This window comes from Mesocricetus auratus, unplaced genomic scaffold (assembly GCF_017639785.1).
Source record: "Mesocricetus auratus isolate SY011 unplaced genomic scaffold, BCM_Maur_2.0 Super-Scaffold_100007, whole genome shotgun sequence".
NCBI lineage: Eukaryota > Metazoa > Chordata > Mammalia > Rodentia > Cricetidae > Mesocricetus > Mesocricetus auratus.
In genome coordinates this window covers 17,115,412-17,141,415 of record NW_024429191.1, presented here as the reverse complement: position 1 = coordinate 17,141,415, position 26,004 = coordinate 17,115,412, and the positions used below count along the sequence as shown (strand labels likewise).

Below are 26,004 nucleotides of genomic sequence, written 5' to 3'. Positions count from 1 at the left end.
AATCATGTTCATACTAATTCATACACAGAGAGAGAGAGAGAGAGAGAGAGAGAGAGAGAAAGAGAGAGAGAGACAGAGAGAGAGACAGAGACAGAGAGACAGAGAGAGAGAGCAGGAGAAGATAATTTGCATGTCATCAACACCTTATGTTATTATTCTTCAGGCCCATGGCAACAATTTAGTGTTGGTTGAATAAGCTGTTGTCACAGTGAATCATTTATATTTTCAAATCTGCATGTGTATTTCACGTTTTCTTTCATTTCTTCCTTCTTTCCCCATTCCTTTCTTCTTCCTACTTCCTTCTTCTCTTCCTCTTTCGACATTTATTTTCTTAGTTATCCTTCTAAACCAAAACAAACAAGCAAATAATCCAGTGATGAAACAGTGCAGATTCAATTAGGTTTTGACGGACTTCATAACTGGATCTTCTACCCCAGTGACAGACTTTGCATGTCATCTGTGCATATACAATCAGGAGATGAGGCTTTTTTGTTTCTTTCCCTCACTTCTATTAAACTAGACAGTGAGAAAATGAATTGATTGTCTAGAGTTCTATGTAGACTGCTGGTTTAAGTATAAAACTTTTTTCCAAAGAAGTCATGCTTGGCTAGCCAATTTCCCATTTATGTTTCCACAAGCATCAGAAAGGAAGGTCTCATTGCTTATAGTCACAGTCTGTTATTTGTTTATTTACTTATTTTGTAACTTTTATGCTTCTAGGTGGATAAAGTGACAGGTGACAAAACTCAAACCTGCCCTTTGTGAAAGTCGTGGACTTCTATTTCATCTGGAATAATGGATGTAAAGGACCGTCGACATCGCTCTTTAACCAGGGGTCGGTGTGGCAAAGAATGTCGCTACACCAGTTCCTCTCTGGACAGCGAAGACTGCCGTGTGCCCACGCAGAAGTCCTACAGCTCCAGTGAGACCTTGAAGGCTTATGACCATGACAGCAGAATGCACTATGGAAACAGAGTCACAGACCTGGTGCACCGGGAGTCTGATGAGTTTTCTAGACAAGGTACATAGCTCTGCCCTACCCCTTAGGCTCTAGCCCCAATCCTACCCTGCTCTGTTGAGTGGTGATACCGAAGTTGATAAAAACTGGCAGTAAAACAAGTTGGCAAGCAACAAATGCTTGGTTAAAACAAACTTTTGCCCTATCTAATTTCTGTGGATGAAAAGCTCCTTTTTGTTATCCTGGACACCAAATTCCTCAACAACATGGCAGTTGCTTTTGCAGAACTGTCATGATAGGTTTCCTAAGATGTAACTTGGAGCACATCCTTGGTTTCATAAAAGGTATTACTGAGACAATAGAAAATCTCTGGCTGGTTGATCTGGGGATTTCATACTGTTCTTTGAACCTTACTCTAAACCTCTGAGTCATTTTGACTGTTCTACACATTGGCATTCTCAGTAATACTCACTTTGAGTAAATGGTGTATATGTGTTAGAAGGCATTTCAGAACTTCTTTGTCAAAATAATAGTAAATTATATGCACTCTACACATGTGTGCACATGTGTGTGAGTGTGTGCACACCCTCTCTCTTTTATACACACACACACACACACACACACACACACACAATGTGATAAGTCTGAGCTCTGTGTTTTTATTTTCATGTTTAAGATTGTAAGAGGGAACATAAGCATTTTAATCTAATTCTACTAAATAGTTCTCCCTTTGCCTCACACCAAATCTCTCTCCTTTTACTATAATGCCTTGGCTTATTTAGGAAGACCTCTCTGTCAGACACAAAGAGTTGGCATTCTCTTCATGTCCAGTATCCATGCAAAATCCCACTGTCACTTGTCTAGGCTTGTGGACTGAGACTGAGCAGCATGGAGGTCAGAGTGTAAGTCTCACTTGCTTTACGCCATAGTTTTCGAATACCATCCAAGCGTGCTCTGGTCACATTAATGGCTCAGCAAAACTACAAGTGAAAGCACAAGCTGCAGTGACTGCACTAGGTAGGGTCACACAGTTAGCACCCGGGGGCTTGGCCCTGTCCAACTGGGTTATTGCATCATTTGTTTTATAATACTGATTCTGTATTTCTTTTTCTGTGTCCTCAGCAGCAAATACTGGAATGAATTTAATACCTAAAGAGATGCCTACACATGGAATTCATTCCTAGCTTCTTAGCTTCCTTACATTCTTGCATTTTACTTCTTTCTTTCATGGAAAAATGTACATATATGTAATTAAATAGTATAGTGACAAAGATTGATAAATGTACAGGCCAGATGCTGCTCTGAGAATATACTCAGTTACTCCCATTTTATCCTAGCTCTGGTTATATCTAACAAAATATTTTTAAGAAATCAATACACAGGTGAAATTGCTTTTCTTGTCATTGTAGACCTTTGTAGGAAACAATTTTCATTTGATCTTTAGTCTTATTTTTCTCTGCATCATCTTCATGAGAATGACATGTACTGATCACCCAGGAGAAAACAGGGCTGTCTAATGACTGCTCTGGATTAAATGCCTTTGATCTGTGAGTAACTTCAACATGTTGTTTACTTTATTAAGCTTGCACCTGACCCCATGTAATGGACAGAGAGAAGAGGAAGAAAAATAAGAAGGAGTTGTCGCTTAATTAATAAGTAGAGAGCTAACATTACTAACACAGACAAATTACAATGCTTGCCATCATGTCCAAGGGCATCGCCAAAATAAAGTCAGACCGCTGATAGTACAACACACATGCAGTTTGGTTGAAAGCTTTTGTTCCTGTCATCATTTCTGTGTTGTTTTTGTACTACTACAGTTTTGTATGCTGTAATTCTAGGCTGAAACATATGCTTTTGTTCCGTAGCACCATGGAAGGCATGCCCTGGCTTCAGGATCATGCACAAAGCTGAAGCTTTCAGATTATTGTTGAACTAAGGTTTTGCTAGTCACCTTTTCCCTTATTAATATTTACATCACACAAAATCAAGTGCTGGAATTTTATTTTCAAACATACTTTTATTCTTCCTGTTTCATCATGGGCCCCATCCATTGATGATAATAATGGAAGTAGCTTGGCCCTATCAAGCTCATGGCTGTGCAATTAACAACTCACACATGCCGTGTGTTGTTATTGAGTCCATATTTGTTTGCGTAATGTGTTTGCATGAATTAAAAACTGTGCAGTCCAAAAGTAGAAATGAAAAGGCATTGGGAAGTATTTGCATATGTAAGTGCAATTCCTTCTGAAGGCATCTATGAATTTATGCATGAAAATGTAGTCAGAGGCTGAGTGGATCTACTTTGATGGGTTCTAAAATTGAACTCTGCAGGAAGTAAATAAGCACATATTTAAGGAGGGGAGTAACTGGAGATACAATCTGGCTAGTGGCACATGCAGTTTGAGACTGAACCACTACAGAGAGGGTTAAAATAAATTTCATACTCAGTAATAACAATAATTTTTTAAATGTCATGCATTTTACGGTTTATTTTCTTATTCATGAAATCTAAGTGCAGGATGATCTTGGTACTTATTAGCCTAAAGGTACATTAGCAAGGATCATAGTGGGATTAGCTCCTTCAGTCTTTTTATTTAAAACCCAAGACACTGATCACAAAACAAACATGCTTCTCACATACAAGCAAGTTTGGCAGACACACTTGGATGGCTCTCCAGATGCTCCCATAGAAAAGAATTGCCAACCAATAAAAGTGATGTGGAGTTCAGGGTTCTACCCTGTTCAGCTCCCCACACTTGCCTGATGAAGGATCAAACAAGACAACAGGCCATATCCCAGCAGAAGAAATGGGTGAGGTGTCACCAGGAGAAGTCTTGGAAGCTAATGTCAAACCGTTTGTACTTTATTTCCAATACAAATGCCTTCTCTGCCATCTTCTAATGTTATCTCCTTCCTAAATTAGAGACATGTAAATTACCTGCCTGGCTTCCACGGGGTGCATTCTCCTGGTGTGAAGGGAGAGAATTGCTGACCTTAGGTCTTGTGGCCACTGGAGTAATTGGTAATTAGTAAATGACTAATCCTTCACTAAACAGCATTCAAGTGGTTCTGTGCATGACAAAACTGAGCAGCAGCCTGACACCTGGCTGCACCAAAACTCTTTGCCTCTCGGGAAACAGGTTTTATTTTGAATAATGGAGGTCGGCCAAGTTCCCCAGCAGTTTGCATGAGCCTTTTCTTTTGGACTGTGAAGTTAGGGTGCAAAGCAGTGTGATATGCAGTTGTTCTGCATGGCTTAGGAGCCTAACCTCAGACCTGAATTCATTCTGCTTCTGCATATCTATGTGACTGCACCTCTTGTCTGCACTCTGTGCTCCACAAGGATGAATGCATTGTTCTAGTTAACATTCAACAGGAAGAGGAAGAAAAGAATTTTAGCAGTCCTTGAGTACATTGTGTTAAATGACAATCTAAGCATTTGGCTTGTATAAGCTCAATGCTCACAATGTTTTAAGGTGTCTACTCTTGTTAGCACCCCCCTTTTATAGATTAGGAAACTGAGTCATGGAAGAATTAACTGAATTATCCAAGATCAGGTATGTAAGAATTGGATACAGGTTTCACATACAGTGACCTATGTTAACAACCAAAATCTAATCATTGAATGCTTATAATCTGGTGGGAGAGAGGGTTTGCCATTAGTTTACAAGCCTTTGTGGATGAGCACCTAAATTTTTTTCTTAATCATATGAGAAGTCATTACTACCTCAAGCCATAGCCCTCATAGTCTGTCACCCTGTTATGCAATTCTATTCTATAAGCACCACTCTTTTAGACTTCCTGGCATTGATCCTTCCTACAACACCTTGACACTAAATGAGCCACAGGAAACTTTCTAGGAAGGAATCTGTAATGAGCCTCCAGCAAGGGTTCCCTACCATTCCTTGTAGTCATCACCTCTCAACCCGAAATGCTAACCAAGAATGCAGTTGCTTTAGGATCTTAACCATATTGGTTACCTAAGCAGAACTGGCTGCTTTCTGTGTCAAGCTGTGCCCAGTGGACCAGAAGACTCACCCTGGTTTCTATTCCTCCAAAAGCCTTTCCTTCTGGTTAGTAGTTTAAGTCTCTTGAGAGGAGGCCAAGATTGAATTCCTCTATGTATCTCAAGCTGTTTGGTTCAAGGTTAAATAAAGAATTAGGGAAAATTGGATTCTTGAAAGTTTGCTTTTATTAGCACAGTCAGTTCTAAAAAAGGCAATGTATGTAACTAACACTTTAATGTACTTTACAAATGTGTAAACACACATATGCACATCTTAAGCTAAGTTTGAGTATTTTATAAACTATTTTCTCACTTCTGATATCTTTAAAATAATTTGTGCAATAAATTTTGCTCTGTTTAATTTGGCATAACCTAAATGTAGCCCATGTTAATGAACCAGAAATTCATGAACCACTAGCAAGCTAGATACACTTATCTGTATTGATTCAATTGATATCACATAGTGAAGGTACTTTGGAAACCTTGGATACATTGGAAACCTGTAAGAATTCCTGTCCACAAATATCTCCAAATATCTTTTGTGAAAATTCTAAAATAGTTGCTGTGAATGGAAATCCCCAGCGCTTTAATTTAGCTATATAGAACACCTTTTTGATTTAATGAGGTTGGAGGTTTTGGTTACTATTTGCAAGGCTAAAATGTGCCTTGAAAAGATTGCCTTAAACATATTCTATCACCCCTAGGAAATACATCTTTTCATAATGCAGCAGAGACTAACACAGTGTTTCTATTTCTTTGGTTGTCTTGTTTTTTACAAGTCTGAAGACCTCTATGAGGAAGCCTCCATGACCTTTCAGTATTACATGATTTATCATATCCTGGTTGAGCAACTCAGATACTTATTTCTTCATGTATGAGGCCTGTGCTATAAGAATAAAGAATGCACAACCTATGTATACTATTTATGATAGTCCAGTTCTGTGTGTAGTGCCACAGTGACCTGCATCAACCTGAAAAGGGACTGTATCACTTTCTTTCATTTTAGAAGGTTTCTACCCATTATTAATATTGGAATCACTTTCTTCAGGTGTGTATTTGTCAACCTATGGATGCTGTCTTTCCTTTAGTAAGTGGTAGATAAATTCTACTGTAAATATTATAATGACTGTCATCTTAATCCTCCTGTTACTAGCAAAGCAGCAAGCAACCATTCTCTGACATTCCTAATATTTTAGACAGCAGTCTTTCCTTTTTTTGCTTCTGACTGCCACAACATCTTCAAATCTAGAATTCCTTTTCCAGCTTATTGAGAGAGTGGGTCTGTCATCCTATGTACTGTAACTTTTGCTACCAAAGATGAACATAGCTTACACATTATGTCCCAGTTTTTGTAAATGAATGAATGAGATCATCTAGCAACTATAAATTAATCCTAAAACACTGGAAGAAAGATAGTAGTCAAACAAATTTACATGTTGCAGATAAAAGGTTGAAAAAATATTTTATGGTAATGTCCTTGCATACAGCTTAATAGAGGTGTGAATTTTATGACATATTTATAAATAAATATGTACTTCAAGAATGAGTTTAATTAAGTAAAAAAATTAATCTGTATAACCCATGATGAAAATTAATACATTCTTACCACTTATAATTTGGGTACCTTGTCTCTTAGAATCAATTCCTTCTGTATTTTCAGTGTTAGTATCCATTACTTTTCTAGAAATAAGTATTATTTTCCAGCAACTTTAATCTTTAAGGCAGTTCAGCAGTTATTTCTCGAATAGTTGACTATTGCAATGTCATATTCAACTTTAGATGTAATTTTTTTCACTCATTTTACATTTCTCACTCATTTCAGTCTTTGGAGATACATCCCAATGCATAGTCTCCCTTCTTTCTAGGACTTTCCTTAAGATAATGCTTTTGATAGCACTTCAATGGACAGTGTTTCTATTTCTCAAGACATCTTTAGTTACATGTGATACTGTCCCAACTTTCACTAGCTTATGAGGAAATATAATGTATTGACTGACATCTCTACAAACAATCTCTCTCACACCACACTTAACTTCTCTTGTTTCTCATTCTCTCCATTTGGCTTTTCTCTTCAGAAATGTCTCCTTTAAGACATTTCTGTCTTGTAGAGGACCACTCTGTCAAAGTTCTCTTACCTGGAAACACTTTGGAAAAGTGTGCCTTTCCCTTTCATCAAATACAATGTTTTCCAAACTTAAGCAGAACATTGCCAAGAACATAGAGTAGGTTGATAGAGTGTTCTTACTTATAGGAAACAGAGATTCTGCTATCAGAAGTTAGAAAAAACAACTCCCTGAGATGATAACAGGTATCCCAATGCCATCCATGTTCAGCAATGAGCTCTCCCAGTGGTGTCTTCCAAATATTACTCACACTTTGAAAAAGTCCTGGTGAATATTTTTTTATTTCTATTTAATTCACACTGTTATTTGTTTTCTCTCGAAATCTGTTTTAATTGCCCAGCCTTTTGAAATGGTATCACAACCCTTTTATCACAGGTAGTCTTTAAAGATAGAATCACAACCCTTTTATCATTGATAATCTTCTAAGAGGACTTTTTTCTTGACTATTTAATGTTGATGCTCACCAAATAATGCCCATTAATTTTTCTTCATCATCTTAGTTTTGTCTTTCAATAGGATCTAACCAGTGTTTCAGCAACAAACAACTGTTTCATAATTGTGGATGTCCCCTTTCCTAAGTCCTTCCCCTAATGTGTTTTGCATGCAACACATTGCTGTAGGTTATAAATGCAGCCTTTGGGGTATTTATTCAAACTAACCACCCAATAATGATAAAATAATAATAGTATAATTTTGTGAAAAACAATCAATAATGGATAAAAATTAACACCTAACTAAGGTTGGCAGTTTTGAAAAGGCACAATAAAATACCCATATAGTTAGAAACAGCATGATAAGCAAAGGGAAACTTTGTGTAGTTGAAGAGACACCAACCTGAAATATATGGCCTCCCCTAAACTGCGATATCTCTACATATACTGGACTTTCAAAAAAGAGATAGGTCACCCATGATTCAAGAGAGTGATTATTAAGACAAACAAACAAACAAAAACATATGCAAAGGCCAGAAGTAATAGAGTTTATCCTGAAGATTTAAAGTAATCTGTGTTAGCTGAACATGTGGAGCTGAAGTAGCTGGGGTGGTGGAGGGTGACTTTAGAGGCATTTTAGGATGACTGCATTGGCTTTTGTTTATACAGAATGTCTCAGGGAGACACAATTGCCAGGGGGTGTGTTATGAGATAATGTATTTAAGCATGCAAACCTAGTGGCCTGAACTGGGGTGACAGGGATAACTTGACTTGTTTGTGTTTTAGGATATTGCGCATGTGGAGATAGATCTGTTGTCCTGGAACTCAGAATGGCAATGGCAGCTTTCTCCTCATATCAGGAAAATACTGTATCAAGGGCCTGGAAAAGCCCATACTCATAAATAACCCAGAAGCAGAAGTGCATGGATTGCTTTTTCAAATTTTTCTGGAATGGCAGACATGTACCTTAGTATAGAAGTAGAATGCTTTAAGTATTTGGAATACTTACCTCAAGCATGTTGCCTACCAATGTCAAGAGCAAAAACATAGAATACTTCAAGTGGGTCTAGGGCAAGGAAAGATATGAGAAAGATGGTATTATGTGTATTACATTGTATAAAACAGACTAATGGTTCTAAGCAGAAGTGTGTGTGTGTGTGTGTGTGTGTGTGTGTGTGTGTGCATGTGAAAACAAGTGAATGTACATTTTGTCACTATACATTTTGTCTCTGCCTGCTGGTAACTTTAATGGGAAAACTAAAGATGCTTAAAAAATTAAAGCAAGAATTTCTGGTAAGTGATGGCATAGGACAAGCAGGGTGAGGATAAAAGGAGAGCTGTGGAAGTTGCCGCAGCTCCCAAATCTTCCAATTCTCTCTGTGCTGGTGTTAATCCCCAGGGCTTAAAACAGAAGATGAACTTGCTTGTAGGTTAAGATGATTTGTGAATCTATGACCCCTTGAACTCAAGGTGTTCTTACACCACACAAGTGATGATGTCTAACAGGCAGTTATCTGTACAATTTTTGATGTCCTGGAGAGAAGCCTGAGCCATATAGAGTATAGAGATGTAGGAGTTGATAGTTAATAATCTCCCGGGACTTGGTGTGATCATCTTGGCTAAATGTGACAAAAAATAAGGAGATCCCATGAGGACTCAGGCAATCAAAGGACAGAAGAAATAAGAACCTTGATGGGGTCCTGGAATAGCCTCACCACACTTTTTACACTGCGCATTGCCGGCTGTACTTTATTTCTCATTACAAATGTTAGCTTTATTTCTTATCTCAATATTAGAGTCACCTTTCCCTCCCTAAGCCAGAAGTCACAAATATAGACACAGATCATATTTGTCTCCAAAGTATGTTTTGTTTAGCCCATAGGTTAAGATAGACAACTGAATGACTGAAGACATGGCTCCCAAATAGAGCACTTGCCTAAATGGGTAAAACTCTTTAACCCATCATTTAATCTCCGATGCTTCAGAGATATAGTGGTAGAATTAGGGGAGGGGTAGAGTCAAATGCTCATATCATGATCTCCTCTATTCTCTTTTTTGTAGAACACCAAACTCTGTCTTCCAACCTATTCCTACCAGGAGGTTTCAACTGTGGGCTTTCTCTTTGATAATATTTGTGTTTTCTAAATTCTTTTAGTCTTAATGGGCTGTCTTTGTGTCATCTCAGAATGACTTAACTGATATAGACTTAGTTTACCAACACTCTCCATGAATAGGATCTAAGTAAAGTACCCTGAGATATTCTGCTCTTACCTATAAATATTAACTGCAAGAACATTTACTTTTATTAATGGCTTGTCTCCCTTTCAAATGAGAATATTTAAAGCACAGAAAAGGACACCATCTCCTGTTTGTCTCTCCAGCTGTATGCTCAGACTGGCACCAACAGCACATCCTATAGGATGAGAAACTAACATGGATATTTTCTAGAGGCAGGACATGGTGCTTACATATTGAATTACAGTTTCAGGTTCTTGCATCTGTATGCTGGTGACAGAATAACACTGTCGTACTTTTAGAATGGTACTACCTCTTGCAGTGGAGCATCTGTGGACACATCCTTTGCATTATATATGGAAATACTTCAGAGTATACATGCTCAGCAGTGGGACACTTTTCTCACTGGAAACTTGAGAAAAAGGTACACAGTGAGGGATGGAATAGTGGTCAGGGACTGCTTCATTATGTTTTGCAGGCTGGGTCCATGGCTAGTGCTGTCCCACCAATTGACAAATTACCACACTCATAGTATTAGAGGAAACATTACATTTTCAATGTAATGTTTGAAGTTTATAATTTAATTTTCAGCTCTTGCAATCCCAGAAGCATCCCTCCAGACTTAGTAGGGGGGGCTGCTGTGTGTCCCCCAGAATGAATCCATGTTCTCATTCACTTCATGAGCACCTTCATTGGCATGCTTGCCTCACAAGCTCCCACTCTTCTGCTGTTGCCAGACTCCCACTCTACCAAGTGACTCGGTATTCCTCCGGCACGAGGAGCTGCCTTCCTTCCTGCTCAACCTCGTCAGGTCTCCTTCAGTCACAAATCTCTGCTGGGAACCATCAGAGCAAATATCGAATGTGCACAAAGATATTAAAAATAACTGCAGCACAGACTTATCTAATAATGTTCAACAGCCTTTTATAATATTTGGAATATTTTGCCAAAGTTACTGTGAGCATTATGCTTAATGCATTTTCCCCAAGACAGAAACATCTTTTCAAGAATGAAAAAGAATCAGCAGAGAGAGTCAGGTGGGCTGCATTGTGTTTTCAGCTCTACCTCTTCTACTTCTATCTCTTCTCCTTTGGCCAGAGACAGAGAATGTGAAGCTTCTCTTTGTTCCCTGATTTATGAATAGTTGGCATTGGGCAATTGCAGTCCCAGTGGGATGCATTTTATTTTAAAAATAGTTTGAAGCACTTTCTTTTAAATGTGCCTATGTCTACAGCCACGTTGACTGTGCAATGCTTGCTTCTCAGTGGAGGTAAGGTCTGCCCCACGTTTTGGAAATTAAAGCACTGATTATATTTGTAGTGTTTTGTACCAAAGTGTTGAATGTATTTTGGAGAGTAATTCTAGAGGGTTAAATTTGTTTCCATGGATCTAGTTGTTGCAGGTAGAACACTGATAGAAACCACGGGGTGGGGAGGGGCAAATATTACTGCAATGTCCAAAAAGAAAATACCAAGCAATTGCAGCAAAAGCATCCATAGGCCAAACTAACCTCTATTCAAATGACTGTGGATTCAGATAGTTTACCATCAGCTGTAAAAGTACCCCTGCTCACCTGGAAGCCTTGGGTTCAAATTCTCCTTAGTTTACAGTGCCATTTCATTATTGCTTGTCCCTTGCCATTTGTCTGGCCAGCAAAAGCTCGTCACAGATATGACCCAGTTAACACTTTCTGCTTTGGGAAGTCAGAGGCTGAACATCAAGGAAGTCAATACACATTACCCAGTTATCCTAGCTGGGTATTGAGGAATCAGTGAACCTGGCCACATTCCAGGCCATCTCTCTGTCTCTGGACTGCCTGTGGGGTGTCTACTGCCTTAGAGAGTTTAAAAAGTCCAGTGTTTGCAGCCCACCTATAGACCAGTTACACCACAGCTTCCTACTCCTAAGGGAGTTAGATGATGCCTTAAAGGTGGATACTTTAAAATATTATATTTATTTGTTTAATTTATTTAGTGTGGTGTGTGTGTGTGTGTGTGTGTGTGTGTGTGTGTGTGTGTGTGTGTATGTGTTAGAGTCTTACTACTTCCAGTAGTTTTAAAACAATTGTTAACATAGTCTCTCACCATACTGGGCACTACCACTCAGATCATGCTGCCTGTACTTTGTCTGCCTCCCCAGCACTGGAATTGAAAGCTCATGGTGCCACTACTGACAGTTTTACATGGGTCATCTGGGGATCAAACTCAGGTCCTTGTGCAGACCATGAAAGCACATTACGAACTAAGCTATTCCTCCAGGTTCTGGATACTCTATTTTTATATAAATAAGATCTGGGGAGTGCCAGCCTACAATCCTATGGCCAGAGAGTCTGGGAAACAGAAACTACATTTAGTGGCTGGTTAAGTACTGAGCTGAACTCAAGAAAGCCAGTATCAGAGAGGGAGGACTGATGATCAAAGGGATTAAGACTGGGCTGGTTTAACCCCCAGAAACAGCTGACCAGACAAAGGTTAACTCTTGAATCCCAGGCATCAGCCTGGGAATCCAGCATGGGACTGATCAAGACCCCCTGAATCTGGGTGTCAGTGAGGAGGCCTAGGTAATCTATTGAGCCTTGGGCAGCAGATCAGTACCCATACCAAGTATACACACGGACTTTGGACTCCCATATAACAATGTGAGGTGCACTCTCACCCTGAACTCTTGGGGAAGGGTCTAGGCCCTGCCCTATATGAAATGACAGACTATGGACACCCCCATGGAGGGCCTCACCCTCCCTGGGGGAATGAGGGGATAACGGGGGGGGATGGGGGGAGAGCACGGGAGGAGGGGAGGGAAAAGGAGAGGGACCTGGAACTGACTTGTGAAGCAACCTTGTTTCTTATCTAAATTTAAAAAAAAGAATAAAAAAATCATTATTGATTAAAAAAAAAGATTTGAGCATGTCATACTGTGCCTGAAAGAACACACTTTCCAATCTAGCCCATTCTTCAGTGACTGATGGCACTTTCAGGGCTATAGGTCTCTTTTGTAGTGTAGTGATTTTTATTTTCATTATTCACTTTAAAGCCTGCCAATATAGATTGTTAGGTCAACCCTAATTTTTATCAGGTTTCAGGTTATAGATACCATTATCCGAACCAGAAGCCCACACTGTAGTGTTTGTACAAATGTGGGATGCCAAATGCCAGCCCAGGAAGTAATACAAGTCATTCTCTTGCTACACACTACTCCTCTGCTCATGAGGCAGAAGAAGCAGGTGGCCTGATTCTTCTATCCGCTCTTCTTCTCCTCATCTTGCTTGCTGTTAAACATTGTAAGTGGAGATTTAATTTGAGCACCTGGCTGGGGATGTAGTTCATAATCAATTAATTATGTTAATTGATCCAACATCCTCAAAGTCAAAGCAGCAATGATGAATTTGGTACCTCCATGGAAAGAAGTGCAGGCTAGTTACATTCATATTGAAAAGTGAAGATGCTGAGAAAGGGTGTCAGATGTAGTGTGTGTCTACCTCCTTTCTAGAGTGAGTATGTAAGAGTAGTTACAACAGAGTTACAATAAAGCTACAAGAGTAAGGGAAGTTACAATAGAAGCAGAATGTCCCCTATTCATAGGGACTAGGCAGGTCAGATAGATAGATGAAACAGGCTATGTTTTCAAGTGCATGACATGCTGGAGACTGTTCTCATTTGGAGCATACATATCCAGATAGTACCTCTTTGGAATGGCACATTGGTTTCATTGTGGAACTCTGGCTTAACTCTACTAGATCTTCCAACTTTTAAGGAAAAGTAGAAAGCTAGATTTTGTTCATGAAATCTCTAGATCTCAAATATTCTTAGAAGGACCTTTTACAGAGCAAAGCAGGCTTCTAGTGATATCCAGACTTCATTTCTCACCCTAGTCCTTCCTGCTAGTGAGGGACTGAATGTCCTTGTGGACAGGACAGTAAAGTCAATGCAACTCCAGGAGTTCAGGGAGCCAACAGCTAGAGGCCTTTCTTGATTTGGGTTAAGAAACTAAAAGATGAACTTGTGATAGGTATGTAGATATGATGAACAGCCTTCCCTTCATTCTGCCATGCAGGGCTCCAGGCTCCATGGTAAGTCCTCGTTTCATTCCCATGAGGTCCTCAAGGCAGTGAGCTGCTCTGTGACTCATCATTGAATTGGATTTCCCTCTGTTCCAGCTTCTGTTCCTGTCCCTCACTCTGCTCTTTCAAATCTCTCCCAAAGGAACAACTTGTTCCCAGGCCTTTGACTCAGTCTCGGCTAACAGTGTCAATCAAGTTAAGACAAGTGGCAGCTAATTCGTTTTCAAAGTCACTGTGTAGGCCAAGAGAAGACTCTACAGGGCAGTGACATTCCTGGAACTGCCACTGTGGTGCCTGCATTTCAGGACATGAAGGTTGAGTGAAAAATGTGTGGGGCTTGACTTGCACAAATATTTAATCCTTACTAAGTATGACTGAACTTTATAAGGTTTCCCAGTCATTTCAAATTGTTTTACAGAAGGAACCTTATGCTTTTCTGTTTACATATGTGGGCTTGGTTGGGTTTTAGGAGAATTTAATAAGCTTTTCATTTTACAATAGTTTCATAGCATAAACACTGTAAGTACATAAAATTGCCTGCTTGGTATTGTAGCTGATGATGCTGCCTTCAGTTCATAAGGGATTTCTCATGACACGCCTAGAAAGTCTGACATTGTTTTTTCTTTTTGAAGCCACCATGTCAGATCTTACAAAGTACACAGTAGGAAGCCATACAGAGGCTCCATAAGTTACCTGCAGGCCACAACAATGTCCCTGCTCCCTTAACAGCAAACAGCATGGAGCTTGTGGATATTTAACCAGAATGTATTGAACAGAGGATTCCTTTCATAAACCCAACTCTGGAGGGAGGTGTTCATTCCCAAGGCTTCCATTATATATACACGTACCTAACACCTTTTATCATGCCTGTCATTTTGATCATTGGAAGGTAAAATTTTCCATCTTGAGATGACTTTCTCATACCTGTCACATACTTGTCCATAATACAGTGAGCCCTACCTCTGAGCCTAGATACTTTGAATGCTTTCTCAAAAAGCTCTGCATGTTACCTGAAAGAAAGGTGACATGAAATTTATTTCTTTTCAAGAATCTTGCACATTTATTGGGAAGTTAACAGAAAACATAACTAATAACACATACCATAATCTCAGCTTCAGATATCAGAATACATTTTCAAGGTCTTTCTAGTATCCTTTTTTGATTCTCTAACTACTTTAAAATACAGGAATAATGTTATTAATGCCCATGAGAACTATTTATCTTTTTTCACTTCAGGATAATCAATAGTTATAAAATGGTATGTCGGTTAATCCAACTATGACTGCCTCCATTCTGGGGAAGCTGAGAGCATGATAGCTGCTTAGTGTGCAAGGCTAGAAGCCTCAGTAGATCCAGTATGGAGCTAATGTCCTCAAGGATCTCTGAAGAGCCACTGCTCTTCAGTTTGCATTATCAGTTCAAGGAAATTGACTGCCATGCCAGTGAAGGATGAGAGCAACAATAGCAATAACATAATAGATGCGATTGCAGCCAAGCAAAAGGCAAGCTTTCCCCCTGGACCGCCAAATATTAGGCAACCACCAAAATGTATTGCCCATCTGGGGGAGCATATACCCCCTTCAGGTATTCCTTACAGGAAATACCCTTGCAGATCCATCCACAGACATGTGTCTCTTAGTAGATTCCAAATGCAATCAACAATCAAGATTAAGCATCACATTGAATGACTTAGAATAATGTTTTAATAATAATACTTTTCCTCAATCACTTTAAGGAGTATAAGTACTTTTCATGCAGATTACATGCATCAATCAGAGAGGCAGGGGAAGAAGAAGAAGGATGGTATCTTTAAGGTATTCACCATTCATATCACTTACCAGGCCATGCTCTTAGGATACAGTCCCTCTGGAGTTTACTGTCTTCATCATGATGAGTCTACCTGATGCTACAGCACTCCACACTTACCTGATCTCATTTGACATAGAGAGCTGTGAAAGCAATATTAATTGGTTGAATTTTCTGAATGGTTAGTATATGCTTCCCTGTACCCTTTGAAGTTGGTACAGGAAAATTACCTTTTTGCTCAAGGACAACCAAGGTTGAGTTGCTTGATGTAGGTCAGGTAATTTGTATGTAAGATGTGGAAAGAGAAGGATACCTGGGTGGTCTGACAGTAGCAGCAGCTGCAAATTGTTTGTTGACTGACTATGTAACACCCATATTTCCCTCAACACTTGCTGGAGGGAAGAAATCCAATCCATATGTTGAGATGGTGTGGGCAGGCAGGCTGCTGGAGAGCAGAGTATCATTACAGCCATTAGGACGATGCAGAGGGTTATTTTGGCACTCCGATCTGTGCAGCCAGATGGAAATTGGAGTTCAAACTTAGTGTTGTCAGATAGCAGAGGCTTCGGGCAAAGGGGAAGGCATGGGTGAGTGATTTTTGACTGTTTATCTCTAATGTGTGTGGCCAGTGTCACTCCCAGCTCTGATGGCTGTGATTTATTCTATTATACTGTCAGTATTAAACACCTTAGCAGGAGAAAAATAAAGGGTGGGATCCAAATGCGGTGTCATTGATGTGACAGATGCTCTCTCTCTCGGTACCAGAGATGATGAGGGCCTGGAAACTCAGAAATGCCATGTCCTTGGAGCATTAGATTCAGGCAGGTCCTTAGGGACCAGTGAACACTCACTATGAATTTGAAAGATGAAGAAAGCTATCCCTGGGAGCTCTGTGTGGTGGCCAGGGGAACATGTGCTCCAGGGTTTAGAGGTAAAACCCTTGTTTCTGCCAGTTTCTAGTTTCATAGTCATTCAACTCCATCACCTGCTGGTTAAGTTCACTGCAGTTTCTAAGTTCACACAGTTGACCTTGACACCAAATAAAGAATCTGATTATATCCTAACAATGGTAAAGAGACATTCGAGGCACAAGGTGAAACTCCTTTCCTTTGCTTGTCCATGGCCACATAAGCCCTATTATATCATGGGGCCGTGAGTATTACCTTCCATTGCTGTCACTCCCTCTCTCTCTTTTATTTTTGGCCAGCTCTTTCTCCTTCTCTGAACAAAAGGAGGCCCTTCTCGTCTCCCTCCTCTTGCTAAGTGACAGGGAAGGCCACCTTTTGCTTGCTGTTGTAGCCAGCTCCCCATTATGTCCTCACCAACCTTCCCTTAAACCTCTACAGCCACCTTTGCTGTTTTCCTGTGTTTCCTTGTGAACAGAGAGCAGGGACCAGAGAGAGGAAAGTTTAGCAAATAGAGAAGCCTGGCTGGTTTCTCCAACCCCACTGCTCATGCTCAGGTTTTGCCCTGCACATATTCTAGCCATTCGAGTTTCCTTCATTTCTTCACGTCAGTCGAAGAGCACGCAGGTTGAACCTGTCTCTAAGCAGAACCATTTACAGTAAGCCATGGTACTTTAGGGGAGTCCTTTGGGACCAGAGTCTTTCTCCGTCCATTTATGTCTTCCTGCCTATAGAAAGTGATCTCTTTTTTAAAGAAATTAACTTTTGTTTTATGTGTATGGGTGTTTTGCCTGTATGAATAAATGTGCACACACTTGTGGCAGGTGGCTATAGAAGCCAGATGATTGTGTCAGATCTCCTGGAGCTACAGTTAGATGAGGTTGTGAATTGCCCAAAATGTGTGCTGGGAACCAAACCTGGGTCGTTTGAAAGAGGAACATGTGCTCGTAAACACTAAGCCCACTCTCTAGTCCCTGAAAGTGTCATCTTGAGATTGAGGATCATTAATGACAAACATACTTAGAAAGAGTGATTGTTACTTCAGATACCTACCATGGACGAAAAGCTTAAAAATTTGAAATGCCCTATAAATATATTTGAAAGTTGTTAACTACTCAAATACAGTCACTGAACTCCAACTAGAAGTTCAGGCTAGGAGACTGAACCCAGCCATCCTAAAGGTATTACATATTTAAAATTCCAAAATGTATGTTTTTTTCCCTCCACACTACCTAACACTACGCAGCATGGTAGATTTCTCTCCTTTTCTGTATTCTTCTTAGTGTATGAAAGAAAAGTCCCATAGCTTCCCAAAATATTCCAAAAGCCCTCCTGGTAAGCACAGTCCCAGGTTGTGTCTCAGATATATAGCTTCTATGATATGAGGTCTAGGACCTGGAGAGATGAGTCAACAGTTGCAAACCAATATTGCTTTTGTTCAGGACCTGAGTATGGTTCCCAACATTCACATGACAACTCACAACTGCCTGTAACTCCAGGTCCAAGGGATCCATTGCCCTCTTCTGGCTTCTGTGGGCACCTGCATGCCTATACTACACAAACCCCAAGCAGGATTTCACACACAGTACATAATTAAAGTAAATAAGTAAATCTTAAGAAAAAAAAGAGTAAGGATGTAGTTATGATTCAAGTTTCTAACCTAGGTAAACAAGGACAGAATTCCCCCTAAAAACCGCCTATGGGCAATAATTGTAGGGAAAGGGGTGGGCTGGAGGCAACATTTCCTACTCATTCAGAGCTCAGACTAACCAAATATGCAGCAATTCAGCAATATTAGCATCACAACTGCCTACAATTCTGAGTTACTTAGAGTTATAGGGACTTACATAATTATCTACACGGAGAGAGAGTGCCCTGAACAAAACCTGTAACTAAGTCTTTCTGAAAATGCTCCTTGTCTCCCCTAACAAGTGCGTGCCATGTCACTGTGTGGGTCTACTACTGCTTGGGAGGTATAATCCCACAGAGAAGTAAATCAACAAACACCCTCTTCTGCCTCTCAATCACAGTGATTCCACACCAGCACCAGAGCAACCTCTTCCAAAGTGCAAACCAAGCTGGATCCTCGAGAATGAATGTCTGTAAATGACTTTAAAACCCAACCTGCTGTTCATGTTAGCCTCAACCTCCTTAGGGCTCCTGAAAGGATTCTGAGCTGCAAATCTGAGCTGCTAACAGTAAGCCAAGGGCGATTGGTCAGTCAACAAATGGTTCACTTGAGATTAGCTTTGTCAGTGGTACTGCTCCAGAGCTGGAGATGCAGACAGAAGTGAGGCAAGCTCAGTCACAGCTCCCTGGAAACCTACAAGCTACTGCTGGTGAGGCAGAAAAGAACCTGGCAAAACCCAGACTGCATTCCAACTCTACCTCCATGGGAGGCAGAAGCATAGCATTATGGGAGAGGAAGCTGAGACTTCAGAGACAAGCTAGCAGAGCTGAGAGTCAGAGTTGTATTTGGTAAAGGTTGCCTGAGACCCATTTAGTCTCACTCTAGTGTGAACTAGATGACTAAAATAGACAGAGAAAATAGCATCCTGATATTTAAATATATGATTACCCTTTCTTTGTAAGTACTTAGCTGGAAGTGTCTTAGTATGAATACTAAAGCGAGTATCTGTGAATGTAGACCATATTGGAAACAGATTTACTGTCCCAAAGTGTAATGCTTAGTCAGCCATCTGATGAGATTTGAGCACTGAGCATTTTGAGAGGGATGCATAGAGCTGTTTTATTACAAGATGCTGTTATGAGTTATAGCAGCTTTCCTTATGCTATACGGCTGTCGCCAAACAAGTTACATGAATATAAGCAGTTTTATTTGCAATTTTTTGCTTACATTTTCTTAGTGTATTCAGATGATGGCTTCTCACAGCCCAGCTCCTGTTTCTGTGGCAGCCCTGGTATATTGCTTTTTTCTGAGCCAAGAGGAGCCTTTAGACACAGTTGTAGAACCACCCCCCAACATACACACACCCCTTAAGAATATGCAATGTTCCTGTTTACTGTTGCTATGGGCTTGCTTTTTTTTTCCTTAAAGGGGAGGAAAAGAAGCATAGAATAATACTTTTATGTTTGAAGGATATAATGTGCTTATAGGAGAAAAATAAGCATGAATTATGATGTTATTTGAAACAATTAAATTGACTCTGGAGTTGGAAGTTTCATTTTAGGAGGAAAAGGAGAGTTTTGAATTTCACCTGATTGGAATTGAACCTGAAACAACTAACATAAGAAAAAAATTAATTTCATATACGAGATGTACCAGCCTTGATGGTTACCTAGAAATTATAGGCTGGAAAATTAGTGTTGTTGTTTCCTCTTGAATGTGTGAAAGCAAATCAGAGAAATTGATGACATTAATAAAAATGATAATAATAGTAAATTAGTTTATACTAAATGTAAACAATTGTTAAGTTGGGACCTGAATGAACCCCAGACAACTAGGGACTTAGTTTAAAACCAGTTTGTTCTTATTTTATTAAGCATCTGTTAAATGAAATTAATTGTGCTATTCATAATTACAACAAATATTTAACATACAATGCTCAGTACTCAGAGCCTTTCTTCATCTCAATGCTTATTTTGGGAGAATTGTGTGCTCATTAATGCTCATGAAGGCTCAGGTTCTTGGGGACATAGGACTTCTGAACAACACTGTATAACCTGGCACCTCTGAGGAAGTTGTTGCACAGGATGCTGGGTGACTTTCAGATGATGAGGTATTTCAAATTTTAAGAGTCATTTGCATAACTTATGCTATTTTATAGTTATAATAAAAGCAATTCATTATCACCGTAAAGAATTGAAAATAAACCTATGAAAAACAAAATTAAGGTAACATATTATTCTATCTTTCACAATAATTGCAATTAACATATTGGTATTTTCTAGCCTTTTAACAGCTGTGTGTATAAGGAATGTAGTTTTAAAATTAGAGTTATCTGAATTATTTATTTGACATGCACACTTTATGCTTACGGCCATAAATGCCTTTAAAATTTTAAAATAGCTTTCTGAAATATGATTTCTTTAATAATTATAGAGTATTTTCATGTAGATATAGGTTTTATGGAATATTTTCTTTTCAATGACACTTTGATTCTTCTACATTATGTTATCACACTTCAAGTAATACCATCCCATACTGATCTTTATTCATGTCACTCATTTCATCACAATGAATTAGTTTATTTTTAAACGATACTAATATGGAAGTATATAGGAGAACAAATAAAGTTGGTTTGAGATGTGTCTTTTTCAAGCTTGTATTTAGAATCTGGTATGAACCGCAAAGCAAAAATAAATTCTATTCACATATCATCTCCTACATCTATCACTAGCATATGTGATAATCTCATTTATCCAAATTCTAAATATGTCATTTTACTCTAATGATAATTTATTAAAACAAGTTAAAATTAGCAAATATGGGGGTTATGGTGTTTTATTTGTTGCCCAACTCAGAAATGAAATATACCATTTATGTAAGTATATAAAAATCATTAAATCTCATGATTAACTCAATCCTAACAAATGAAGAATTGTATGCTTGAAGCTTATTTTTTCCCTTAACCATGTGTATATATTGTTGTATATGCACAGAAGTATACACTTAAATATGTAGGCCATATAAATCACGTGTAATGGCTGGGCATACTGGTGCATACCTTTAGTCCCAGCACTCAGGAGGCAGAAGCAGGTGGATCTCTGTGTGTTCAAGGCCAGCCTCTTCTACAAAGCAAGTTCGCAGGCCAGGCATGGTGGTTCCTGTTTGTAATCTCAACTCTCAGGAGACTGAGGCAGGAAGATTATTTCAAGGTTAACCTGGCCTATATAGCAAGATGTTATTTAAAAAATAAGCATACATAATAACAAGAAGAAACTAAATAAATGAATACATAAATACTATTGATAGGAAATATAAATAGGCCATATAGTTATCTGGTTTATCAATTAAGGTATGGTCCAAAGCACACAGATGCCGCCAGAATAAATGAAATGGAACCAGGAGATAATGATAAGGCTTGTTGGAGTTTCTGTCTCATTTTGTGTTTGTGGGAAGCTTTCCACCTATACCACAAATCATCCCTAGGGAGGACAGTGTCTTGATATGAGAAAGGAACAGAAACTAAAATGATGTCTGATTCCCATGGGAAAAATAGGACTTATGTGAAAATTAATCTCAGTGTGTTACAATGTTCACTACATAAATCTGGCGGAAAAGTAAAATGCCCAAAAAAAACCCATGAAAAGATTTTTTTTCCTCCTGAAGTTATCTTTCAGAATTATCCTTTTACTTTTGTATTGAATTATTCTTTTACTTTTTGTGTAGCCCTCCCCATTTGATGATGTGTGACCATATGATTCCTATAGTCTCCTTGGAGTTGCTATACCATCTTCTGCCAGACAGGACACTGGTTAGAACCAACAGGCAAGGTGACAGCTTTGCCTTCATGAAACTTATAACTCTTATTTTCTATTCTAGAAGTATACATCTCAATTGGAGCATTCTTTTTGAGATATATTATTTTTGCTCTCTCTCTCACTGTGTGTGTGTGCATGTGGGTGTGTGTGGGTGTGTGTGTTTGTGTATGTGTGTGTGGTGTATGTGTGATGTATATGTGTATCAGGGGTACATGCTTGCTCAGTTGTGTGTGCAGGCCAGAGGTTAATGTTTGGTGTTAGATGGCTTCTTCAGTTATTGTCTACCTCATTTTTTGAGAAGTCTCTCATTGAACACAGATTTCACCAATTTCTTCCATCCTACCCCACTAGTGCTAAGGTCACATCCATATGTGGTTATATTTTATGTGAGCTTCAGAGATCCAAACTCAGCTCCCCAGGCCCACATATCAAGTATCTTACCAATTGAGTCTTCTTCCAAGTCACCCTTTAGAGATAAACTCTAAGCAATGCTTCAGATTCAATACAAGTAGAGAGTAAAGGTATATCAAATAGCTTCATAGTCTAAGTACATAAGATTCTGGCGCTAGATTAATGATATTGACTTAAAAACTTATCTCCCTTCTTTAAGCCTGAGGTTTCTTTTGTAAAATGAACAGAGACAGACATGCAGGATCTTCAAGGACCTCATGAGTTCATTTTGTGACTCTGCAGAATCAACCCCAGCTCTTTGACTTCTTTTTGAATATATTTGGTCATCCTTGCACTCCATAATGAGTAGTCAGAGTGAAATCTTGTAATAACAGCAGCTATATTTAAATGTTCAAATGTAGGTGATTTCCATATAGAGATAACTTTCTCCAGGTGTCCCCCAAAAAAGTTCCTTTCTAAGCCACCTCCTTGCTACCCAAATGTTTCTGATAAAACTTGGGGTGGTTTATAAATATTTAATGCCTGACCCAAATACACAGTGTCACCATACCATGTAAAACAATATGGGCAGTTGTGTAAGTATTCAGATGGATATTAATTATAACTTTAAGGGTTGAAAAGTCTTTCTTAATTTTTTACTTCTTGTGCTATGGTAAAATTGAATGTTTGTTCTCCTATTATGCTTATCAGTAAATTCATAATTTGTGAAAGGAAAAAAAATCCAGGGCAAGTACTTCCATTATCACTATCATCTGCTTGAAGCTTGAATTTCATTAAGTAGATTGTTAATAAAATGAGGAATGATACATCACAACTGCAATGCTGTGTCTTCCAAAGTTAATGAAGAGTTATAATTTTCTAGACGACAAATTAAAAGGCTGTTAAAATGGTTGGTGAGACTGTCAATGGATTTAGCAACATTCCAATTAAAATAGGGCATTAAACAGAATTAAAATCTTGAATTTGGAGAAACGAGAAAATATGTTTAATATGTGATGTAATGTAGTTAGGATTCCTGGAATCTTCATGTAAGAGAGATACATACCATCTTAAAAATATCTTCAAATATTAAAAAGTAGGACATCACTATCCCATACACTTTACAAACTTAACCAGTAACTTGCTTTCCTAAATTAATAAAATATCTATTTTAACTGCAATAGAGAAATTGTTCCAATATACTAACACAAACGACATATATAATATCAATTTATATTGATACTGTATATGTTCACAGATCACATATTCATAAAAAGTTGTTTTAGTTTTTCTCTTTATAATATCTGTTACTCATTTGAATATATTTTTATATAAAATTGTCACCTCTGAATGATTTTTTTTACTTATTCTTCAGTCTTATATGGAACAATACTTTGCCTTTAATCCCTGAATACCAATTATTAATGTGATGACATAAATTTTATATTATCACTCCTTTAATATTGAGTAATTAGTTCCCTTACATTCTGTATTCTAATAAATAAGATCCAGTAAAATAATTCTATATACATTTAGAGGTAGTTCACAGAAGTGGGATTAATGGATCAAAGAGTATGAATAATTTTGTGGCTCTTTAAACAGCATCAAACTGCTTACCAAATGACTTTTATCATTCTACATTATCACCAGTAGTTTAATGACATTTTTAATTCAACTACACATGGACAGCATTAAATTGCATCATTATTTTATAATCTTTGTAAAATAAATAGGTAAGATTATGGCATATGGCTGTTAAATTTTTGTAATCAACCTGCCCTAAGAATTTCACAGATAATTAGATAACATGGCAATTTTCTCCATTGATTTGTCTTTCCGTATTTTATTCTTTGACAAGTAGTAATAGACAAGTTGGCCCACCTATGATACTGTAATTTTCTTTTATCATGTGATTTAGATAGTCACAGAACTGAGAATAAATAAATTTAAATCAAACAAAAGGATCCAATGACCAGTACACTTCCATTGTCAGAAATATTATTTAATTAGGCAAGACAAAATATTTACAGAAATATTTTATGGTTACTAACAGGCATAGTAAGTATTTCCTTTTCAAATTGTTTTATACATACAGATTGGCTCTACCTATGTCAAATTTGGGTGATATAAAATTTCTTTTTAGCCTTATTATCCTTCTCTGAAGGACATGCTATTGCTCATTTTTATTAAGATTTTATAAAAAAGTAATAAATGACCCCAGAATCAGTTCACATCAAGGATTTTCTGTTAGAGCTAGCATTTACATCATGATGTTTCCTACTACCTCTGTCTGCTTCTGTATCTGCAGAAACATCTAAAAATTGGAAATTCTCAATCATTACATTTAATAATGATTTCTGTCTCAAAGAAATTAAAGAAGACACCAGGAAATGGAAAGATCGCTCATGCTCTTGGATAGGTAGGATCAATAGAGTAAAAGTAGCAATCCTACCAAAAGCAATATACAGACTCAATGCAATCCTCATCAAAATCCCAGCACAATTCTTCACAGACCTTGAAAAAACAAGTCTCAACTTTATATGGAAAAACAAAAAACCCAGAATAACCAAGACAACCCTGCTCAACAAAGCAACGTCAGGAGGCACCACCATCCCTGACTTCAAGCTCTATTATAGAGCTGTAGTCCTGAAAACAGCTTGGTATTGGCACAAAAATAGATAGGTAGACCAATGGAATCAAATTGAAAGCCCTGAGATTAATCCACAAACCTATGAACACCTGGTTTTCGACAAAGAAACTAAAATTATACAATGGAAAAAAGATAGCAACTTCAACAAATGGTGCTGGCATAACTGGATATTGGCATGTAGAAGACTGCAGATAGATACATGTCTATTGCCATGCACAAAACTTAAGTCTAAATGGATCAAAGACCTCAACATAAATCCAGCCACACTGAACCAGTTAGAAGAGAAAGTGGGAGATACCCTTGAACAAATTGGTGCAGGAGACTGCTTCCTGGACATAACACCAGTAGCATGAACACTGAGATCGATAATTAATAAATGGGACCTGAAACTGAGGAGCTTCTGTAATGAAAAGGACACAGTCAGCAAGACAAAAAGACACCCCACAGATTGGGAAAAGATATTCACTAACCCCACATCTGACAGATGGCTGATCTCCAAAATTTACAAAGAACTCAATAAGCAAGTCTCCAAAACACCAAAGGATCCAATTAAAAAGTGGGGGACTGAACTAAATAGAGAATTCTCAATGGAGGAGTCTAAAATGGCAGAGAGACACTTGAGAAAGTGTTCAACCTCATTAGCCTTTAGGGAAATACAAATCAAAGCAACTCTGAGATATCATCTTACTCCTGTCAAAATGGCTAAAATCAAAAACACCAATGAAAGTTTGTGCTGGAGAGAATGTGGAGAAGGGGAACACTCCTCCACTGCTGGTGGGAGTGCAAACTCGTACAGTCACTATGGAAATAAGTATGAAGTATGAAGATTCCTCAGGAAAATGGGAATCAGTCTACCACAAGACCCAGCAATTCCACTCTTAGGCATATATCCAAAAGACACCCATTCACACAACAAGGATGTCTGTTCCACTATGTTCATAGCAGCATTATATGTAATAGCTAGATCCTGGAAGCAGCCTAGATGCCCCACAACT

General features: G+C 38.4%; 1 protein-coding gene across 7 annotated transcripts in view; it reads left to right on the top strand.

Annotated features, from left to right (window-relative positions):
* Tenm2 (teneurin transmembrane protein 2) overlaps positions 1–26,004 on the top strand; it is a 1,211,860-nt gene that overhangs the window by 285,849 nt on the left and 900,007 nt on the right. For all 7 annotated transcript variants that reach the window (XM_040748463.1, XM_040748461.1, XM_040748460.1 and 4 more), the window contains exon 3: positions 721–1,021. In XM_040748463.1, the coding sequence (XP_040604397.1) occupies positions 796–1,021 (226 nt within the window). In that variant the 5' untranslated portion in view covers positions 721–795. The remainder of the gene's footprint in view (positions 1–720; positions 1,022–26,004) is intronic.